Source organism: Podarcis vaucheri (assembly GCF_965113315.1).
Source record: "Podarcis vaucheri genome assembly, chromosome: 11".
Lineage (NCBI taxonomy): Eukaryota > Metazoa > Chordata > Lepidosauria > Squamata > Lacertidae > Podarcis > Podarcis vaucheri.
This window is the reverse complement of record NC_138749.1, coordinates 16,054,218-16,073,583: the sequence shown is the minus strand read 5'-3', so window position 1 is coordinate 16,073,583 and position 19,366 is coordinate 16,054,218. Positions and strand designations below refer to the sequence as shown.

Genomic DNA, 19,366 nt, shown 5'->3' with positions numbered 1-19,366 from the left:
CATACTCGTGAAAATTTCTAGCGTTGACTCTCCCTTCAGCGCTGTAGGAAATGTAAACCAGGCTGATCCATTGTGTTGATTTGTATTTTATTTCCCTCCATAACCCTGTCCCTTTTAGCGTGCATGATCTTATTTATTCTCTAGATTTATGCTTACATAAAACTAAATAGTGGCCTTTCTTTCGCTGAAATTGTGTGGTGGCTGGTTACTTAAAATGCAATCAAATCTGCCTGGCCTGGCTTAGAAAGAGAGGAAGAGCCCATTCCAGAATGCAGAATTGACATCAGTCAGTTTGTCCTGGGCTTCACCATGGTGAAGGGATTTATTTTTTTTGCCAGGGGTGGGGTATTATCTTTTATAATAACTTTTCAGCAACAGGTAAGTGTAATCAATAAACCTCATTGCTGGTTTGGTTGCAAGGTGGGCGACTAACGGGGACAAATTCTTTCCATGCTAAACATCCTCGTCAACAACTTGAAAACGGCCCAGATCTAATCTTCTAATTCTCCGCTCAACACCCGCAATTTACCTTTCCGTGTTCTTTCCTCATGTGGGATATGTAAACATCTCTCTGAGTAAACAGCCGATCACATTCCCAACACGTCCAGCCGGGATTGGGGACTTTCTGGGGCTCTGCTTTCTTCACAGGGGAGGGGGACTTCTTCTCTGTCTTTTCTGTCCCGTTGACGGATTTGGAGTCCTCCTTGTTGTGACTGACCGAGTTCTGAGTGGTGGGCTTCGTGCTCAGTGGCAAACTGATACCCAGGTTCGGAGGCCCCTCGACACTTTTCAGCGTCCCGTGCATAGACTAATTCAAAAAGAAAGAATAAAGCAAGGTGGTACTTGCTATCTAGAGAGAATACAAGGTGCGATGGCCAGCAGGCGGAAGGCTGGAGAAGCCAGTGTGGCGTAGTGGTTAGCACGTTGGACTAGGACCTGGGAAGCCAACAGGGTTCAAATCCCCACTCTACCACAAAACTCACTGGGCATAGCTGTCAAGTGTCCCTTATTTGGTGGGACAGTCCCTTGTCCCAGCGCCATATCTCGCTGCTGTCCCTTATTGATGATGTCCCTTAAATAAGCTACTGAAGGTAATGGGGCCCTTTCTATGTCCAGCTGTGCTTTGTCAACCACAAATTGTTGCTGTTTTTTGTGTTGAATATATGCTATTTGGTAATTTATGGACCTAATAGGTATCTAAAGCCATTTGCACGCAACAAAATATGTATTTTATCAAAGTAATTGTTGATCCCTTATTTTGGCTCTTGATCCCTTATTTTCGAGGCTGCTGGTCCCTTATTTTCAAATCTGTAAGTTGACAGCTATGTCACTGGGTGACCTTCGGCCAGTCACTCACTGCCAGCCTCCCAGGGTTGATGGAGGATAAAATGGGGAGGAGGAGAACCACGAAAGCCACTTTCAACTCCTTGGACGAAAAGTGGAATACAGATATGTGATAAATAAAATAAAATAAATGCTTGTAGATTAAGTTTCACGAATCCATGGCACCCATAGGCCAATGTACAGAGGCGGAAAAAACCACATGACACAGCTGGACTGTACCACTTCAAAGATGGGGGACTGCATGTCTGAATTCCCCCTACCCGCCATTACCTTGCACAGAGAGAGCTGCCATGTCGGGGGGCGGGGAGTGTTCTAGACTAGCCTTTCCCCTTATATTCTGTCAAGGTTGTCCGCTACAGATAAAAATCTCACTGAGGAATCCCTGGGTTTGCCCAGAACATTATAAATACCAAAAGTTCAAAGGAATGAAACTGCCAGAAGTAGTAAGGTAAAGGGACCCCTGACCATTAGGTCCAATCGTGACCGACTTTGGGGTTGCGGCGCTCATCTCGCTTTATTGGCCGGGGGAGGCGGTGTACAGCTTCTGGGTCATGTGGCCAGCATGACTAAGCCGCTTCTGGAGAACCAGAGCAGCACACAGAAACACCATTTACCTTCCCGCCGGAGCGGTACCTATTTATCTACTTGCACTTTGACATGCTTTCTAACTGCTAGGTGGCAGGAGCTGGGACCGAGCAACGGGAGCTCACCCCGTCACGGGGATTCGAACTGCCAACTTTCTGATCGGCAAGTCCTAGGCTCTGTGGTTTAACCCACAGCGCCACCCGCGTCCCTTCTAGGGACCAGAAGGAGTAGTCAGCCTCAAAACACCACTCCAGAAAAATCTTGTGGGGGTTTGTTTTCTTTTAACCTATAAAACAGAGAAAGAAAAAGTCTCTGAAAGTGGATTCTGTAACTTCATAGTAATCTGCATAAAGTTTAGAATCTGTGCAGATTAAGGGATTGGCCATAACTCAGTAACTATACTGAGTACTATAGCGCAGAGGCTGGGACACCTCTCATCATCCATGACTGCAGGCCACACTGGCTGCGGCTGATGAAAGCTGCGGGCCAACAACATTTGGAAGGCATTGCACTGCACCCCTGGCATAAGGTCCAGGTTCAGGCTTTGATCTATTCAGTTCAAAGATTTGGGAAAGTCCTCTGCTCTGAGACTTGGGGAAGAGCAGCTGCCAGCCTGAGTAGACAGTACTGGGTTAAGCAGTTTAGTGACCTGGTTCCTAGAATATAATGCCGTTTCATGCATTCACAGTTTTATCATTTGCAAGCCTGCTCCCCTTGCGATTACAAGGGCATCTAAACTGGTGTCAGGAACGTCCCCGTCCCCCCGAGCGCAGGGGAAGAGTTAGACTCAGAAATCGAACTAGGTGCATGAGGGTCTGACTCTGCAGATGAGAACTGGCTGACAGAGTCGAGAAAGGGCAGTTCGACCCCCCTTCCTGGGGAAGACTCTGTTAGATCTCAAGAAGAGGCGGAGTTGTACGGCAGCCAGAGCACTGCTAGGCAATCAGCAGATAAGCAGAGGTCTGAGTCAGTCAAGTGGGAGTGGGGAGGGGGCAGGCCAGTCTCTCAGTCCCCGTTTTGGTGTCTGGATAATATCAGATGGCAACAGAAGGGCAAGAGGGGAAAGGCGGGAATTTGGCATCCTTCCTGCTGTAGGAGGGATGAAAATTCAGACTGACCAACTATTGTAAATGCGGGCAGGCAAGAAGCCGGGCTCTGGATGTGACTTTTTTGTAAATAAACATGCATAAAACTGCTGGAGAGTCATTACATTACATGCTTGCTTGCCTGCCAGAGATCATTACACCTACTTTCATCTACTTCTGGTGGCTCCCCGTTATGGTTGCCAAACAAAGCCCACACACCTTGATATGATCCATCATGAGTTGCTTCTGTGCGTACAAAAGCGAACAGTCTGGACACTTGAAGACAGACACTTTCTGGTTTTCGATGTGTTGGTCAAAGTGGCGATACAGCAAAGGCTGCAGGGTAAACACTGTGTCACACATGGAGCATTTGTAGATTATCCTTTTAAAAGAAAAACACACAGGAAAAGGCAGTTGAAGACATAACGTCAGTCTGTTGTGGCATTTCATTTATTCCAAAAGGCTGCATTATTGGCATAGGTTTTTAAACCGTACCCCAATTTTCTGTCCCACAAAGAGGCTGCTCAAAGGGGCTTACACATGAAAGCAGGCAGGTAGAGATTTGGACCCTGGTCTCCCAGGTCCTAATCCAGCACTCTAACCACTACCTCATACTGCCTCACAGGGCAGTGTGAAATTGTAGGTGAAGCTAACCACGCATAAGCCCAATGGACGGAAGCAATACCCGAAAAGGTCCAGATATTTGGGTCACTCAGTGGCAATCAGGCGTTTTCATTTCTAAGGCTCATAAGAACAACCTTTGCAGAACGGAAAGTAGTGCTTGCATGGCAATGGGCTTTCAAACGACCCCTTGAGGCTGTAAATCATCTTGGTGGTTTCAGTGCCTTTCCATAAACGCAGACAAAGGACTCTTGCTCCTAATAAGGGAAGCATTACCAGCCACTTATCATTAGAACTGACACTGAATTTTCACCCGGAGCAAAATTCAGCTGAAGAATTGGAGAGACGTCAAAGGGAGCCAGAGGAACGTTTGAAAGGAACGGCAAAAATAATAATTAAATTCTCATTTTGCACTTTCCTCCTTTTTCTATGAAGCTGCATTGTAGATGCTGTATCTGCATTGTGCATTTATAACAGCGGCATACCGGTTCTGACTTAAGAAACCCTGGGAAATGTAATCTAGCAAGGATGCTTAGATTTCTGTATTAAAGACCCTTATCATTCTCTCACACAGAGTGCTCCCTTGGGAGAGGAATGGCCATTTGCATCTGGAGTGAGCACAGATACCCCTATTTAAGGAGCAGGAAACTACAGAGGGTTTTTTTTTTTGGGGGGGGGAGGCTTCCGGCCTCTCGTGGCTCTTCCTTGGCCCCTGCCTGGCTTCACTCTCCTCACATTCTTTTGCCTGGTTGGAATGTGCCTGTGAACTGCCTTTTTCCTGTCTACATGTAGAATGAAGATATGTGTATATATGTTTGTATGTGCAGAATTGGAATGTAGCCTGTCGTACAAAGTTGTACCCATTGCCCTGCCTACTTTTACCTCTGGCTCCACCCATTATTATTTTTTGCCTCTGGCCCTGCCTACCATTGACGTGTGGCCTCTGGAAAACTATCCGTACGGGGGACCTGCCCTTGGGCTGAAACAGGTTCCCCTAGACCAGTGATGGCCAAACTTGGCCCTCCAGCTGTTTTGGGACTACAACTCCCATCATCCCTAGCTAACAGGACCAGTGGTCAGGGATGATGGGAATTGTAGTCCCAAAACAGCTGGAGGGCCAAGTTTGGCCATCACTGCCCTAGACCATCAGCAAGGAAGTCCTGAAGTGAATATGAGAAATCTGGGGAGAGGAAAACAGCGAGGTTTCAACCACTGCAAAATCCTTATTTGAAAGGTCGGCTCTGTGTGGGAAAACATGGCCTAAAATTTGCTTTGACGAAAGGCCTTTTCAACACGCTAAAAATAAACGGATCTCTGTGCAACTTTTTCAGTTACACGGGAGCAGGGTGCTCATACACTCTCACCAATTTCACTCATAACCTTCTTGAATTAAGCATTCTAAGCACATGCTGTCGAACATGCTGCTCTTTTGCCTCATTTATATATTGCACCTGTCCTTTAATTTTAGAAACACCGTGGAAAGTAGGAGAACCAGCTCCTGCCAGGACTGTTCCTGCTTCTCTGATGGCACATGGGGAGTTCTGGTCATGGCACGCAACATTCATTTCTGAGCATGATAACCGTAGCATTGCAAGTCAATAGTTAAGTAGGATGCAAAGATCAGAGCTGCTTACTTAGGCTCCCCTATCTTGATTCCAGGGTGCTGCGTATAGGCGTGGGAATGAGTGCTGGGTGCTGACTTGAATGCCATTGGACAAATGGGACACTTGTAGAAGACTTCACAGTGAGAACCTTGGATATGGGATTTGAGCGCCGCCACATCAGAGTATACCACATTGCAATGGACACAGCTGCAAGAGATGGAGAGTTATGTCAGTGTTTTCTGTTGTGCAGTGCAACGCAACACCGTAGGGTCTAAGTGCCAGCATCCTTCTACAGCGTGTAGAAAATGGCCAAGGACACAGCTATAACTGCACACAGAACAAATAAAGGATACAAAATGTATTCAGTATGCTCTACTCTTTCTACGTACAGTGATACCTTGGTTCTCAAACGCCTTGGTACTCAACAACTTGGAACCCAAACACTGCAAACCCAGAAATAAGTGTTCCAGTTTGTGAACTTTTCCCGGAAGCCGAACATCCTCTGTTTTGAGTGTTATGCTTCTGATTTGAGTGCCACACTTCCATTTTGAGTTTTACACTGAGGTCTCTCTGCTTTTGCTATTTCTTTTGCATTTTTGTGGCTTTTTTGTTTTGTTTTTGTGACTGTGCGGAACCCAGTTCAGCTACTGATTGATTGATTGATTGTGTGACTGCAGTACATTGAATATTGCTTTCATTTTATGGATCAGAGGTCTCATTAGATAGTAAAATTCATGTTAAATTGCTGTTTTAGGGGTTGTTTTTAAATGGATTAATCCATTTTGCATTACTTTCTATGGGAAAGCACGCCTTGGTTGTGGAACGCTTTGGTTTTGGAACGGACTTCTGGAACAGATTAAGTTTGAGAACCAAGACTGTATCACTGAAAGATTCTCAACCCTGGGGCTCAGGGCACAAAGAACTGTGGCCCAGACCAAGGATTTTATCTTCCTCTGTACAAGGTTGTTAAGAAGCCGACAGCTCTGTTCTGCATGCAGGAAAAGTCTCATGATGAAAGAAGCAAAAGATAAAACAAAACCCCCTGTGACCCTTTCTCCCTTTCTGATATCATGCCACAAAGATACTCATAGGTGGAACAAAAGCATAGTTCAGAGCTATGCCGAAGTAGCCTGCGTACTTTGAGCAGCTCTGCCTTAACAAACCTACCAATATTAATGAAAATGTCATCCCCCAAATTTGAAGCTTGAGGATGCTGTACAGCTAGAGTGGCCAGATGCCAAAGCAAGGAGGTTTTTGCATTTTGCCCCTGGAAAAATTGTGTGGTTAACTTATTCCCACATATCCTTTCCATCTGTAATTTACTCATGGAACTTGTTCTAGAAGAAGCATGTTGAGAGTCAATTCAAAATATCCTCATGAAGTGGATGAGCTACCACAAAATACCATAATTATTATTCTGAAATATGCATATAACAGATTTTGAAACTTGTTTAAAGACTAAGCTTGTAAAATTTGGTCCCTTGCTATGTGCCTGTAGATTCAGGTATTTTTAAAAAATGTACTCGAATAATTATGTGGCACTAACAATATGCCATTTCCCCTGAAGTTTTGGCTTTCTGAAACTTTATACAGCATACCACTTCACAGTCTCAAAAGTATTTTTATTATACTGACCGAAATCCAACTCTTCGAGTGTAGTGCAGGCAGTTCTTTGTGACGTGGGTCTGGAAATGTACCGATCTACAGATTGCACCACACTCGGGACAGGTGTATGGCGATTTGTGCTGATGAATTCTCTGATGCGACGCAAAGCTGCACAGGTTGGGTAGCAGCATTTGGCATATACTACACGTCTTCTACACAATAAACCGGAAACAAATGAGATGATAAGCCAATTGTTTGTCCTGGGCACACGTTAACATTTAATAAAGGTAGTCACGATTCATCACATCATCATCATCATCATCAAAAGTACCATTATGGGTGTTTCAGTTAAAAGGGATAAGAACAAAGCAATAAAATGGACCCATTACACCACTGTTCCTTTAAACTGAATTCCTGTCTCTTAGGTCCAGGTTAAGAAAGGACAGGTGCATTATATCCTGTAAAGTACAGGTAACTGCATTTGCTAACCACATTCATTGTCACAACTCTTTCTCCTTCTCTTTTAATTAGATTAGAACCTAAGGGTTGAATCCAACGAAGCCATTCCGCTTGAGCTATGAAATTTCTCCTTGCATTTTCTTTTCTATATAAAGTTATGTTAACATTTTTTCACAATACAAGACAAGCTAATCTACAAAAAAAATAATAAAGAGAAAAGAAAAGTGATAGAGAAAGAAGAATTCAAGATCCCCTCTCACAAATATATCTCAACTGTTGTCTCATACAAAGATGTGTCCCTTCACCTCTCACCCCTCTCTTCTCCCAGCCTCCCTCCCCTTCCCTCATACATTAAAAAGCATAACGACAACAATAAAGAAGAGAGTAAAGGAAAAGAAATCAAAGCAAGGAAGGAAAACAAAAGAAAGGAAGGATGCGAGGAGAAAGGAGGGAGTATTCCAAAAAACGACATTATAATTCCAGTCAATCGTCTTTCGTCAGCATGTTATCCAAGAATGTTTTTCCAAAGGAACCCATGAGAAGAGGGCAGCTGCCAGTCATGTTCCTTAACTTTAATGGGTTCAACAAACGGATGCCAAACTTTAGAAAAGTTGTCCTTTTTCAGATTGTGTAGAGTTCCGATATATTATGCTAACTTTTCCATTAGTTCCCAGCCCCTGTAATTTGTTCGGGCCACTTGGGAGAACCACCAAAGTTGGGGGGCGGCGCGTTGCACAGGAGGAAGAAAGGGAAAGTTACGTTGCACAAGCAGAAATCATTCCACTTGCTTGTGCAAAGTCATTGATAGATGCAACCCTGAAGGGTTAAACTCCACGAAGGAGGAACCTTGCCTTCTTTTGCTTAAGTTGTAAATGAAACATCATGTGCTTTACGGACTGTATTGAAAGGCATGGGGCAAGTCGGGGGGGGGGGAGGCTCCCTTTTTATTCAAGAAGAAATCAGAAACTTTAGGGAAGGTGAAAAACTGAACAGAAATGAGCTGTTTTTCATAATTCATCGTCATTTCAAAACCCTGATCTGTAGCAAATGAGGTTTCCGGATGGGTTACAAAGACTGGTAAGGGTGTCATGGCATCCACAACAAATCTACATCAGGCTATGCTGATTTCGTTTTCGTACTGCTCTTCCTCCAGAGCTCTGGGTGGTGTTATGCATCCATACAACAATATTGGTTAAGGTGAGAGACAGCAACTGGCTCAAGATCAGCCAGGAAACCATGCAGCTGGACAGGGTTTTGAATTCAGTTCTGTCTGGTCCAGCTCGTGAACCCTCACAAACCCCATTGGTCAGTTCCATCTCCCCAAGCTTTGAGTCCGGTTATTCCCTGGGGATGGGAGACTGCATCAATAGGTGAAAGGTAAAGGTAACCTGGACGGTTAAGTCCAGTCAAAGGCGACTATGGGGTTGCAGCACTCATCTCGCTTTCAGACCGAGGGAGCAGGCGTTTGTCCACAGACAACATCCATGTGGCCAGGATGACTAAACAGCTTCTGGCGCAACGGAACACCTTGACGGAAACCAGAGCGCACGGAAATGCCGTTTACCTTCCCGCCACAGCCGTACCTATTTATCTACTTGCACTGGTGTGCTTTCGGACTGCCATGTAGGCAGGAGCTGGGACAGAGCAACAGGAGCTCACCCCGTTGTGCGGATTCGAACCGCCAACCTTATGATCTGCAAGCCCAAGAGGCTCAGTGGTTTAGAGCACAGCACCACTACGGCACAACGTCCTATGTCCACACCAACTCTAAGAACCTTGGAGGGAAGAGCAGTATAGAAAACAGAACAAGAGAGTACAGCAGCAATGAATGTAATGTTGACCCCTTGCTGTCTTTTCTAAAAATAAATAAATAAATAAATAAATACAACTATTTTAATATTTTGCAAGAGAAAATTTGAAGCACTGTCTAGTCTTTTATCTGCCCCTCCCCACCAGCCCTCAGTATCAGACTCGCCTCTTTGGAATATAATCCTAATCATGCGTAGGTGCCATCAACACAGCAGTTAAGATACCCCTTTGAACAGGCATGGATTTCCTGGGTGTTGTTTTTTACGGGCTTTGAGAGTGACTGGAAACCACACAGAGCTACAATTCCCAGAGCTCCCTGGAAGACTGGTTGCTAAATCACCCCGCCATGACTGCTTGGAGTAGAACGATACTGGTTTAAATGTATGTTGCTGGTGCAGCCTTACTCTTTAGTAAGACCCACAAGACAAAATGGGGCTGTCTTCTGAGTCAATGCACATAGGCTTGTAGAGCCTAAAACCCAGTACATAGAACATGTGAGAGGAGCAGCAGCAAAATGTTGCAGTATATCCTCCCTCTATCAGAAGCACTCCTTCCAACTGATATCCGACATTCTGCAACTACCGAGCATGCTCAGTCTTCGCTGGAAGGTTGAGGGGGATGTCCACCAAAATTTATATACCTGCAAACCTCAGGAATCCCATTATAACGCTGCAACCTTCCTCTCTTGTTCCCCAGTAGCCTCCAATCCTGTCAGCACTTAACCCCTGAGTTTGCCATTATGAGGTTCTGCAGTTCTGGACGGAATCACTTCAGACCTTCAGGGGTCGAATTTTGGAAGGCACCATCAACTGGGGGGGGGGGAGGGAGGGAGGGAGGGAATATGCCTTATATGCAATGAACTAACATTCGGAGAGACCTGCGCCACACATTTGTCTCAGGTATTCTAGTTCATTATTACATGCAGGGATTGAGGGAGTATTCAACAATACAAGCCCTGCCCCACCTCTGGCCTAAAGTAGGTGCAAACTAGAATGTTAGCGTTTTGTGTGTGCTTGGGCTTTTCAGTTTGGAAAGAAGAGATAAATGAGGTTCTGCAGTTAATCCATGGGTAACCTAGCAACCTGGAAGGAATTTCACTCAGCTCCACAAGTACAATTTGCCACAGAAGCTAGCTATTTTTTAATTTTTTTTTTTTTAAAAAGAGATTTCTAGCTTGTTTGAAATTATAACCAATTCATAAATCACACAAGATGTGTACAAGCTCAGATTTAAGAGTGTGCTCTGCCAGGAACAATTTGCATCTATATATGCACATCCCGATCTACATTACACCGAATTGGCCAGATGTGCCTTTTGCTGAGAATGAGGGTGTGCATCAGCAACTGAAGCCAGCCAGTTCTTTTGCTGGGATCTGAGCCAATATTTTATTTTGCTTCTTGCTTTTCCCACCCTAAAGCTGAACATGCACTAAAGATCTGTAAATTCTCTTTTCCCCCAGAAATGTTTCCGTGCTGAATTTTACATTTAAAATATAATCGTGTGTGTTAGTGGTTCTGCTTTCATATCAATGAATAACAAAACAAATAAGAAAAGTAAACCAGAGGTAATATTAACATTTTGAGCTTACAAAAAAGCATTGCACAATTTATGATGAATTCTAGATTTCCAAAAGTGGTATTGCTTGATTTTAAAAGCTACCAACATATAAGACATAAGCCCCAAAGGGTGGTAAATATTACTTTCACAAATAAACTTCACTCCTGCAACCCATTCATGCTGTTTTGTTCATTTGGCTGCTCTCCCCTTCCTCAAAATTTGTAACAGTGTTTGTACATTCAGAGTGATGGCAGGCAGCATGGCCCTTGCTCCGATTTGGCTTTCAAGCTTTTATTAAGATTTTTATGGGCTAATAGCCGTAAATAAAATTAAGTAAGTAAGTTTTATTAAGATTAGCAACTATAATTACATAGGATTTCTAGAAGGAAAAACGGGGGCTAGTTTACAGTCTACTGGTGGTGAACGGCTTGCAAAAAGGCTCTGCTATCTCACACGCTGGCTCGTTTAAGAAGTTCAAATCATAATCAGCTCTACTGCAGAGACTTCATCTTCCACAGCCTCTTAATCCCCTGGTAAATTTCCATTCTAAACAGGAGCAGCGAGCTAGCCAGCTTTGGAAATGCCTTGATACTCACTGTAGGGACCAACTCTTGCTTTGATCACAGTTTGCAACAGAGCCAGGAAAGGGTTGGGGAAGACTTTTTTTCCAGCTGGGGTAGATTCTTCTACTTTAGAAAGCAAGATGTCGAAAGTATATTCAGGACAGAAACATACACATTTTCTCCTAGCCTTTCTGCTCCCAAAGCAAACCGCTCTTCAGACTTGGGAATCGGGCAACAGAAAGGCACAAAAAGGCAGCCCAAGTTTTTGAGCCCACAAACCCCAAGAGTAAACCCTAAATAAAGTATGCAGTCAATTCCAGAAAGCAGCTGATGTTTATTGTCAACAGTAGATCTAGAATCACAGGTTGCCCCATAAACCAAAACTAATGCAATGCAAATATAGCAACACACACACACACACACTGTCCCAAGAGTCCAAAAAAGAAGAAGAGAGTAATATACTGTACATGGATCCAAACAATCCACAAGAGAATGATATGACTAAAAATCCTGAGCAACATGAACTCTGGATAATGAACAAACCACTTTTGAAAACACACACAAATGAATCTACCTTATGTACAGGGATGGGTGAAATCTACGAATTTTGGTTTCCCTCTGTTTATCATTTTTCAGTTCTCTACATACCCATATCAGTTTGCAATGTATTTGTTTGTTTTAATTCATCGACATTTTGGTGTGAATTTTGCCTAATATACACTTTTTTTGCAGATAAATTTTCCCTAATATAATTCACTTTTGTATGTTGTTTTCACTAATATAGGCATTTGCGTGCACAATTAACCCCAGTATATACATCTATCGAAACATTACTTGGCTGGAGCACTGCAGAGCAAAATTTGGAGAGTGTAGATTTCAAAGGATAGCAGCATTCCAGTTATTTTATTGGTTTCAGAAGTGCAAATTACGTAACTTTGCTTTTAAATGTGAAATGAATCATATTTCTCTCCCATCGCTACTTATATGTAGATATATCTTGGCTCAGGAGATGAGGCAAAGGCTGTTTACTAGAACCTCCCTCTCTGTAACTGTATGGGTAAACATGATGTAAAATATGGATTTCTCACTGATGAGCTACAGATCTAGTTACCATGCCAGTCTGGTTCGTTAACTGCAGATAACTGGACAAATTGCTTCACCATCTGAAGCACAGCCATGTTAATTGGCTATGCTTGTTCATCAGTGGTTTTAGCTACCGTATTTTGCGCCCCATAAGACGCTCTGGCCCATAAGACGCACCTAGTTTTTTGGGGGGGAAATAAAGAAAAAAAATTTATTTCCCCCCCCCCAGGTGCGGGGCTGGAAGAACCAGGTCGGGGAACAGTGGGAAGGCACGCTCTGCCTCCCCGCTGTCCCCCGAGCTTGTGGGGCTGGATGGGGAGAAGTGCACCAGTCCCGGGAGGGCAGGCAGCTCTGTGCCGCCATCCCGAGCGGGGCGGGACTTAGCGCCCCGCTCGGGATGGCGGCGCAGAGCTGCGCTGGTCCCAGGACCGCAGGCAGCTCTGCACGGCCACTGGGAGCGGGGTGGAGCTTAGCGCCCCGCTCGGGATGGCAGCGCAGAGCTGCGCTGGTCCCAGGACCGCAGGCAGCTCTGCACGGCCACCGGGAGCAGGGTGGAGCTTCTCCCCCGGCTCCCGGTGGCCGGGCAGAGCTGCGCTGGTCCCATAAAGCCCCGGCAAGTGGCTCAAGGAACAGCCTAGACATCCCTGCGGGTCCTCCCACAGGGCTGCCTGGGCTGCGGAATTGTTCCCGAAGCGTCGGGCGCTCTGCTTTCAGGGCGCCCGACGCTCCGAGAAGCAGGCTGCTATCCGCAGCCTAGGCATCCCTGTGGGACCTCCTGCAGGGCTGCCTAGGCTGCGGATATCTTCCTGAAGCCTGGAGAGCGAGAGGGGTCCGTGCGCACCGACCCCTCTCGCTCTCCAGGCTTCAGCGAAAGCCTGCATTCGCCCCATAAGACGCACCCAGATTTCCCCTTCATTTTTGGAGGGGAAAAAGTGCGTCTTAGGGGCGAAAAATACGGTACATCATTCTCCTGAAGACTGTTTGGCTACATAGCTCAGTTGGTAGAGAATGAGACTCTTAATCTCTTGGTTATGGGTTCAAGCCCCACGTTGGGCCAAAAGATTCCTGCGTTGTAGACTAGAAGATCCTCGTGGTCCCTTCCAACTCTAGGATTCTATGACATACATTATCTTGTTTTTGAATGAACTTTTTGTTGTTGTTATGTATTTCATGTAAAATGTTATTGCTCTTTGACCTAGAGAAATAGGGGGATATAGGAAGCCCTGAACACATATTTTTTAGATGTCCCTTTTACGATGAGGCACGTAGAGAAACCATTGACCCCCTGCTGGTGAGGCTTGCTGACCTCCCGGTAAAGCAAAAATTCGGTCTTCTCCTGTTAGGCAAAGACCACAAGACGACCCGGATTGTCACCAGATTCTGCGCACAGATCTGTAGGCGCAGACCATCCCCTGATTCAATCTAGTTTGTTAAGAAAATTCCCAAACCCGGATCCACGGGCAACTTTGGGTCATTTCTCTAAGATAGTCTATTTTAAAGTTTTTATGTGTTTATATGCCTATCGCACTTTTAAACTTAAAATCCATTGTTGTATATTGTTTTAAATGTTTGTTTTGCTTTTGGGATTGTAGTTCCAGTTGTGTTTCTCAAGCTGGTCTCTGACTGTCATAAATTTCATTCATGATTCATGACCTAGAGAAATAAAAGATCTATCTATTCATTTAAGTTGTTTATGTCCTGCTTTTCCAATCTCACTGTGCGCTAAGTCTCAGATTCTGTTGGCACAAGGATTTCTCTTTGCACAACGGAATTACTCTGTCCTTCCCCTGTGCACCCTCTAAATCTGTTCTCAGGGTTTCCCCACCCCTCTAGAACAGATCTGGGGACAGCGTGTGACACTTGGGGTAAGTGTATGTCTGTTTGTGCTAGTGTTAATCCTTGCAGTAGCACAAAAGTCAGTTGAATACCACATATTCTCATTTTAATGTAAGCAGCTTTGGAGACGTAACAAATAAAAAATGAATGAAGTACTAAAATACTGTTGGCCGCAAAACCCAGCACTGCCACCAGTTGTGGAGGTAACTCCCCTCAGAAGCAGAGCTGGCCCTGGCATTGCTCAGCCTTCATTGCCACCTCTTCTTCCAGGATTTTGGTGGTGCAGAAGGGGCTCTTGTATTCAGAAGGAGCAGACAGAACAATTCTATTTGTAGGTTTTTCTGTTGTTTTTAAAGTTACTGTTACAGTGTACATTTTACGTGGATGATGTAACCTGCCCTGGGAATGTTTCTTGATGGAAAGGTGGCATGAAAAGGAAGAAAGCAAAGCCCAATGAAAACATCCAGAGTCCATCACAAAACGACTTCTGGAATTGTAATAGGTATGAGTTACTCGTGTGTAAGCTGGTGCCTTTCTCGGTTAATTTTGCCTTGTTAAACCTTTCTAACTGCGCAGCCCCTCTTTCCCGTGGCTGCCTCAGTCACTGGCAGAATCCGTCAGTGGGCGTTTCTTGAACCTCTTCCAACATAAAAGTTGTTTGACACCCAGTCTCCTCCTCCTCTCACTGCGCGGGAGTCTTCTGCGCAGGGAAGGTGTGGGTAGCGGAGGACCTGGGCTCTCCTCACTGATGTCCAGTGAAGTGTCCTGGAGCCCTCTCTCCAATTCCCCCGTCTGCCCCCCTTTATCCCTGGTGTTGCGCTGATTGGCTTCCCCCTCTACTGAGCTGTTTCTCCCCCTGCTGCTGGGTCCTTCGCCAGCATCATCTGGGAGCCTCCCCTTCGCCTCTCCCTCCGATGTCAGTTCCCTGACAGGAATAAAAATGTGTTCAAGCACCATATAAAAATGGGACAGAAGGAAGGCTTGCAGGATCTATGAGGGGGTAGACTTCCACAACTGTAGCACCAACACGAAGAAGGTACTGTCCCAGTTGCTCATCAATCAGGTATTTGCTAATCACAGACTAAAAATCCCAGGCAGTTTTCTATGTCCATAAGTTTGGGATCAAGTTATTTTCTAACTGTAGCACTTAATTTGGGTAAGTGACATTTGGGTAAGTGACATTTGGGTAAGTGACATTTTATTTCAGTGCCTCCTTAAAACCTACTTATTTAACTGTGCTTTTGCAAATATCTAATTCCAGTTTTAGTCCTGCCTGGTGCAGCCACATTTTATACTGTGTTATGATACTGCCTGGTGTGTGAGCTTTTTAAATAGGTATCCTTCCTCAAGGGGACAGACAGCACAGAAATGTTTCAAATGAAATAAAATGAACAGATATTACTAGCACCATAACCTGAGCTCAGAACCCAAACAGAAACAGCAGATCTAGCTAGTACAACTCACAAACTCTTTCCCACAAACTTTTACAATACTGGATGAATGCACATCCCTTCTTCTGGAGAATATGGGTCATGAGGGAGCCTTTCAGGGGAGGTATTTATCCCCTCTCTCTGACTGATGCATAATCTATGATCTCCTGGAAAGGTGAGAGCAGTAACCTTCTTCAACAACACAGGAGGACTCAAACTGTGCAGAGGTGCAAGGGTACAGATGCCATCCCCACTTCCAAGATCTGTATGCAACACCATCCTGCCCCCTCCTCTTCCAACCTTTCTTTGCATGGAGCACAAAAATCTCCAGGGAAATTCTAACTCATTCATGTGGCCACAGACCGAATCCTCCGAGCGATCACCCGGATGAAAGGGGCGATTTCAACTATATTTAGCTAAACACTGTGAGATTCCCCCTTCCGACTGTTATGGGCAACACAGAAAGAAACCGTCAGGAGAAAGGGAGGTGGGGTTTCATAGGGGTGAAGCCAGTGCACATGGCCCCAATCACAAAAACGTGAACCTTCACACGTTCATCTGAATGCTCAAACAGGGCTTGTGAGAACACTGCTGTAAACCACTGCTCCAAAACCAGTACAGCCGTACCTTGGTTCTCAAACGCCTTGGTACTCGTACATTTCAGCTCCCAAATGCTGAAAACCTAAAAGTAAGTGGTTTTCCGGTTTTCAAACGTTCTTTGGAAGCCAAACGTCCAACGCAGCTTCCAACTGAGTTGCAGGAAGCTCCTGCAGCCAACTGGAAGCTGTGCCTTGGTTTTCAAATGGTTCTTTGAGTCGAACGGACTCCCAGAACAGATTAAGTTTGACAACCAAGGTACCACTGTACTGAAACTGTGTGTGTCTTGGTGCCATTCTATAGGTTTCACTCCTCATTTCTCTTATTAGGCAAAGAACCTAAAGGTTTCCTTAGAGATGCCATCCCTCGCAGAGAGAGGAGGAAGGGTAGAATAACTATAGGGCTGGGGGATAAACGTCAAGTCAAGTTGCACACATGTTGAGAGGGACTGTGCTGTTTTATAAAGGACACGAGAAGAAATGCCAAGATTTGGAAGCTTTTTAACAGTTTTGATGGGGGGGTGCCAGCAAGGTCTCATTGGCTATAATATCTGTCACAGACATGTACCTTAAGAGTGGGAAGCAGCCCTAAAGGATCATATGCGCAGAGTTTGGCATGGCTGCTAAAGTTGCTTTCCCCAAGCAATGGGCTGCTCCGCTCTGCAGACAACAATGTTATACTGCGAAAAATGTGCAGGCAGGTTCGTTCTATTCCGCTTGTCCTGAAAGCAGCTCTCTTTGCCTCTCCACACCCAACAGCACAAGAGGGAATACTGAGGAACTATCCCTAAGAGAATTTCAGTTCATTTCGCCCTGCACCAGAAAGGGGAGCAAATACTCATGAGCAGAAACAGGGACACCAGAAGTTCACGCTGGCTCACACATCTAAACACTCTGCACCTCTTCTATCAAACAGTATACAGCCTTTTCTGCCCCAAAGCTTCTTTCTTCTAAATTTTACTTGAGCAGTCAAAATGTTTGTCAAAATTCCATGGCATCACAGCTCGACCAATGCTTAGGAAGGACTTAGATATTAATACGTACCGTATTTTTTGCTCTATAAGACTCATTTTTTCCCTCCTAAAAAGTAAGTAGAAATGTGTGTGCGTCTTATGGAGCGAATGCAGGCTGCGCAGCTATCCCAGAAGCCAGAACAGAAAGAGAGATTGTTGTTTTCATGGCGCAGCGATCCTTCTTACTGTTCTGGCTTCTGGGATACAAAATATTTTTTTTCTTGTTTTCCTCCTCCAAAAACTAGGTGCGTCTTATGGTCTGGTGCGTCTTATAGAGCGAAAAATATGGTAATTGCTGGCCTGTTTTAGCTTGATTGGTTCTTTTTAAAAAACTTCCTAAACTTTTGTTTTTGTTTTTGCAAAACTATATTTTTGGGGAAAGACCAAGCCTGTGCTTTACTTTGATACTTCACTATGTACGGTATCTTTGCAGCTGCAGTAAAATACACAGACCGCCATCGGAGGAGAACAATAAATCTTTAACAGCCAGTAAGTACCATCAAACCTTGGCTCCCAAACGGCTCCATTTTGGATTGTTTCGGCTCCCAAATGCAGAAAACCCAGAAGTAAATGCTCCGGTTTTTTAGAAGGTTTTTCGGAAGCCAAACGTCTAACGCAGCTTCCACTGAGTGCAGGAAGCTCTTGCAACCAATTGGAAGACGCGATTCAGTTGTTGAAATTTCTGAAGCCGAACGGGCTTCCGGAACAGATCACGTTCGACAACCGAGGTTTGACTGTATATGAAAAGCAGTGTTAAGCACACAGGCTACCGTGGAGCAGAAAATGAGACCTATTAATCACTTTTCAGCAGTATTTTTGACACAGGCTTGCAAATCATGGTGGGCATGTCTTTCCATGGACTTCACACATTAACAAAGCTCAGAAGGCAAGCGCCCAATATGGTAAGGAAACTTCATGCAGGAAGTTGGGGGGGGGGCGGAGAACAAAGCAACGATTGTGTCTGTCAACTAACTGGCAAATTATTAAAAGGGTAGCAATTCAACAATATCCATTGTACATAAGCATGACCATGAACCTTTCAATTTCGCTTTCTCATTTTCCAGGCCTAATTGCAGTTCTCCACATCAGTTTGCAAAATGCCTGTCTCTCTCTCTCTGTGTGTATATAGGCACACATATATATACACATATGTCCAGCATCTTAGTGTGAATTCCACTTAATAGCCACATTTCTGTATACAATTCCATGTGACACATGTTTTTTGCAAAGCTATTTGCAAATATAATGCATTTTATAGGTTCTATCTATCTATCTATCTATCTATCTATCTATCTATCTATCTATCACCTATCTATCTATTATCTATCTATCTGCACATCTTAGGCACATTTTAGCCTAGTTTATGCATTTTTTTGTATACATAACTTGGCCGAAGAACCAAAATGCAAAACTTGGATAACTGTGTTTTGTTTCTGATACCATTTTGGAAAACGCAAATTAAGTTGATTGTGGGGGTGAGGGGGGACTGATGAAACCCAACACAATCCGGAGTCTGTTCTAGATGCCTCCAGATTATTTCTGGAGCAGATCAGGATAGATACAGAACATGTGTGTGCGCATGTCTCTGCATGTGCACACTCACCACTAGAAAAACCAAGTCTGTATGAGAGTGCTACATGCAGGAAGACATATGGACTGAAAGTTCTCTATCAGGAACCATGCTGCTTCCAGATCCCAGAAAAGTAGCAAACCAGTAACCTCAATGGCCTCCTGCACAGCTGAGCATTTAACCGGAACCCTTGAAATTTGAATCTCTCCACCAGCATGCAGAAAACTGTTTCATAGCAGTCTCCCGCAACTTGGTACCTTCCAAATTTGAACTATAACTCCCATTCCACCACAGGCTATGCTGGCTGGAGCTGATGGGAGTTATAGTCCAGCAACTTCTGAAGGCGACAGGCTATGGAACACTTAACAGTTGAAATACTTTGCCTCGTTATTATGTTTAAGTAGCTTAAGGACTACTTAGGAATTCTTACGAGCACTTTTCTTCTCAAAAAGCTGTTTCTTGCTTCCCAACGATTCCTCCTCCCAGCCCACTTTAAATTTGCTTTTCTCAATCTTTTGCCACTTAAAAAATAAAAGTTATGACCAAAAAAAAAGGATGCCAAGGAAAGCACACATTTATAAAGGGGAGGGGGAGGGGAAGCACATC

At 44.5% G+C, this 19,366-nt stretch overlaps 1 protein-coding gene across 8 annotated transcripts in view; it reads right to left on the bottom strand.

Annotated features, from left to right (window-relative positions):
• ZNF532 (zinc finger protein 532) overlaps positions 1 to 19,366 on the bottom strand; it is a 54,929-nt gene that overhangs the window by 11,540 nt on the left and 24,023 nt on the right. For all 8 annotated transcript variants that reach the window (XM_082241783.1, XM_082241784.1, XM_082241790.1 and 5 more), the window contains 4 exons: positions 6,875 to 7,056; positions 5,270 to 5,446; positions 3,234 to 3,396; positions 530 to 808 (listed from right to left, as the gene is read on the bottom strand). In XM_082241783.1, coding sequence (XP_082097909.1) covers positions 530 to 808; positions 3,234 to 3,396; positions 5,270 to 5,446; positions 6,875 to 7,056 — 801 coding nt within the window. The remainder of the gene's footprint in view (positions 1 to 529; positions 809 to 3,233; positions 3,397 to 5,269; positions 5,447 to 6,874; positions 7,057 to 19,366) is intronic.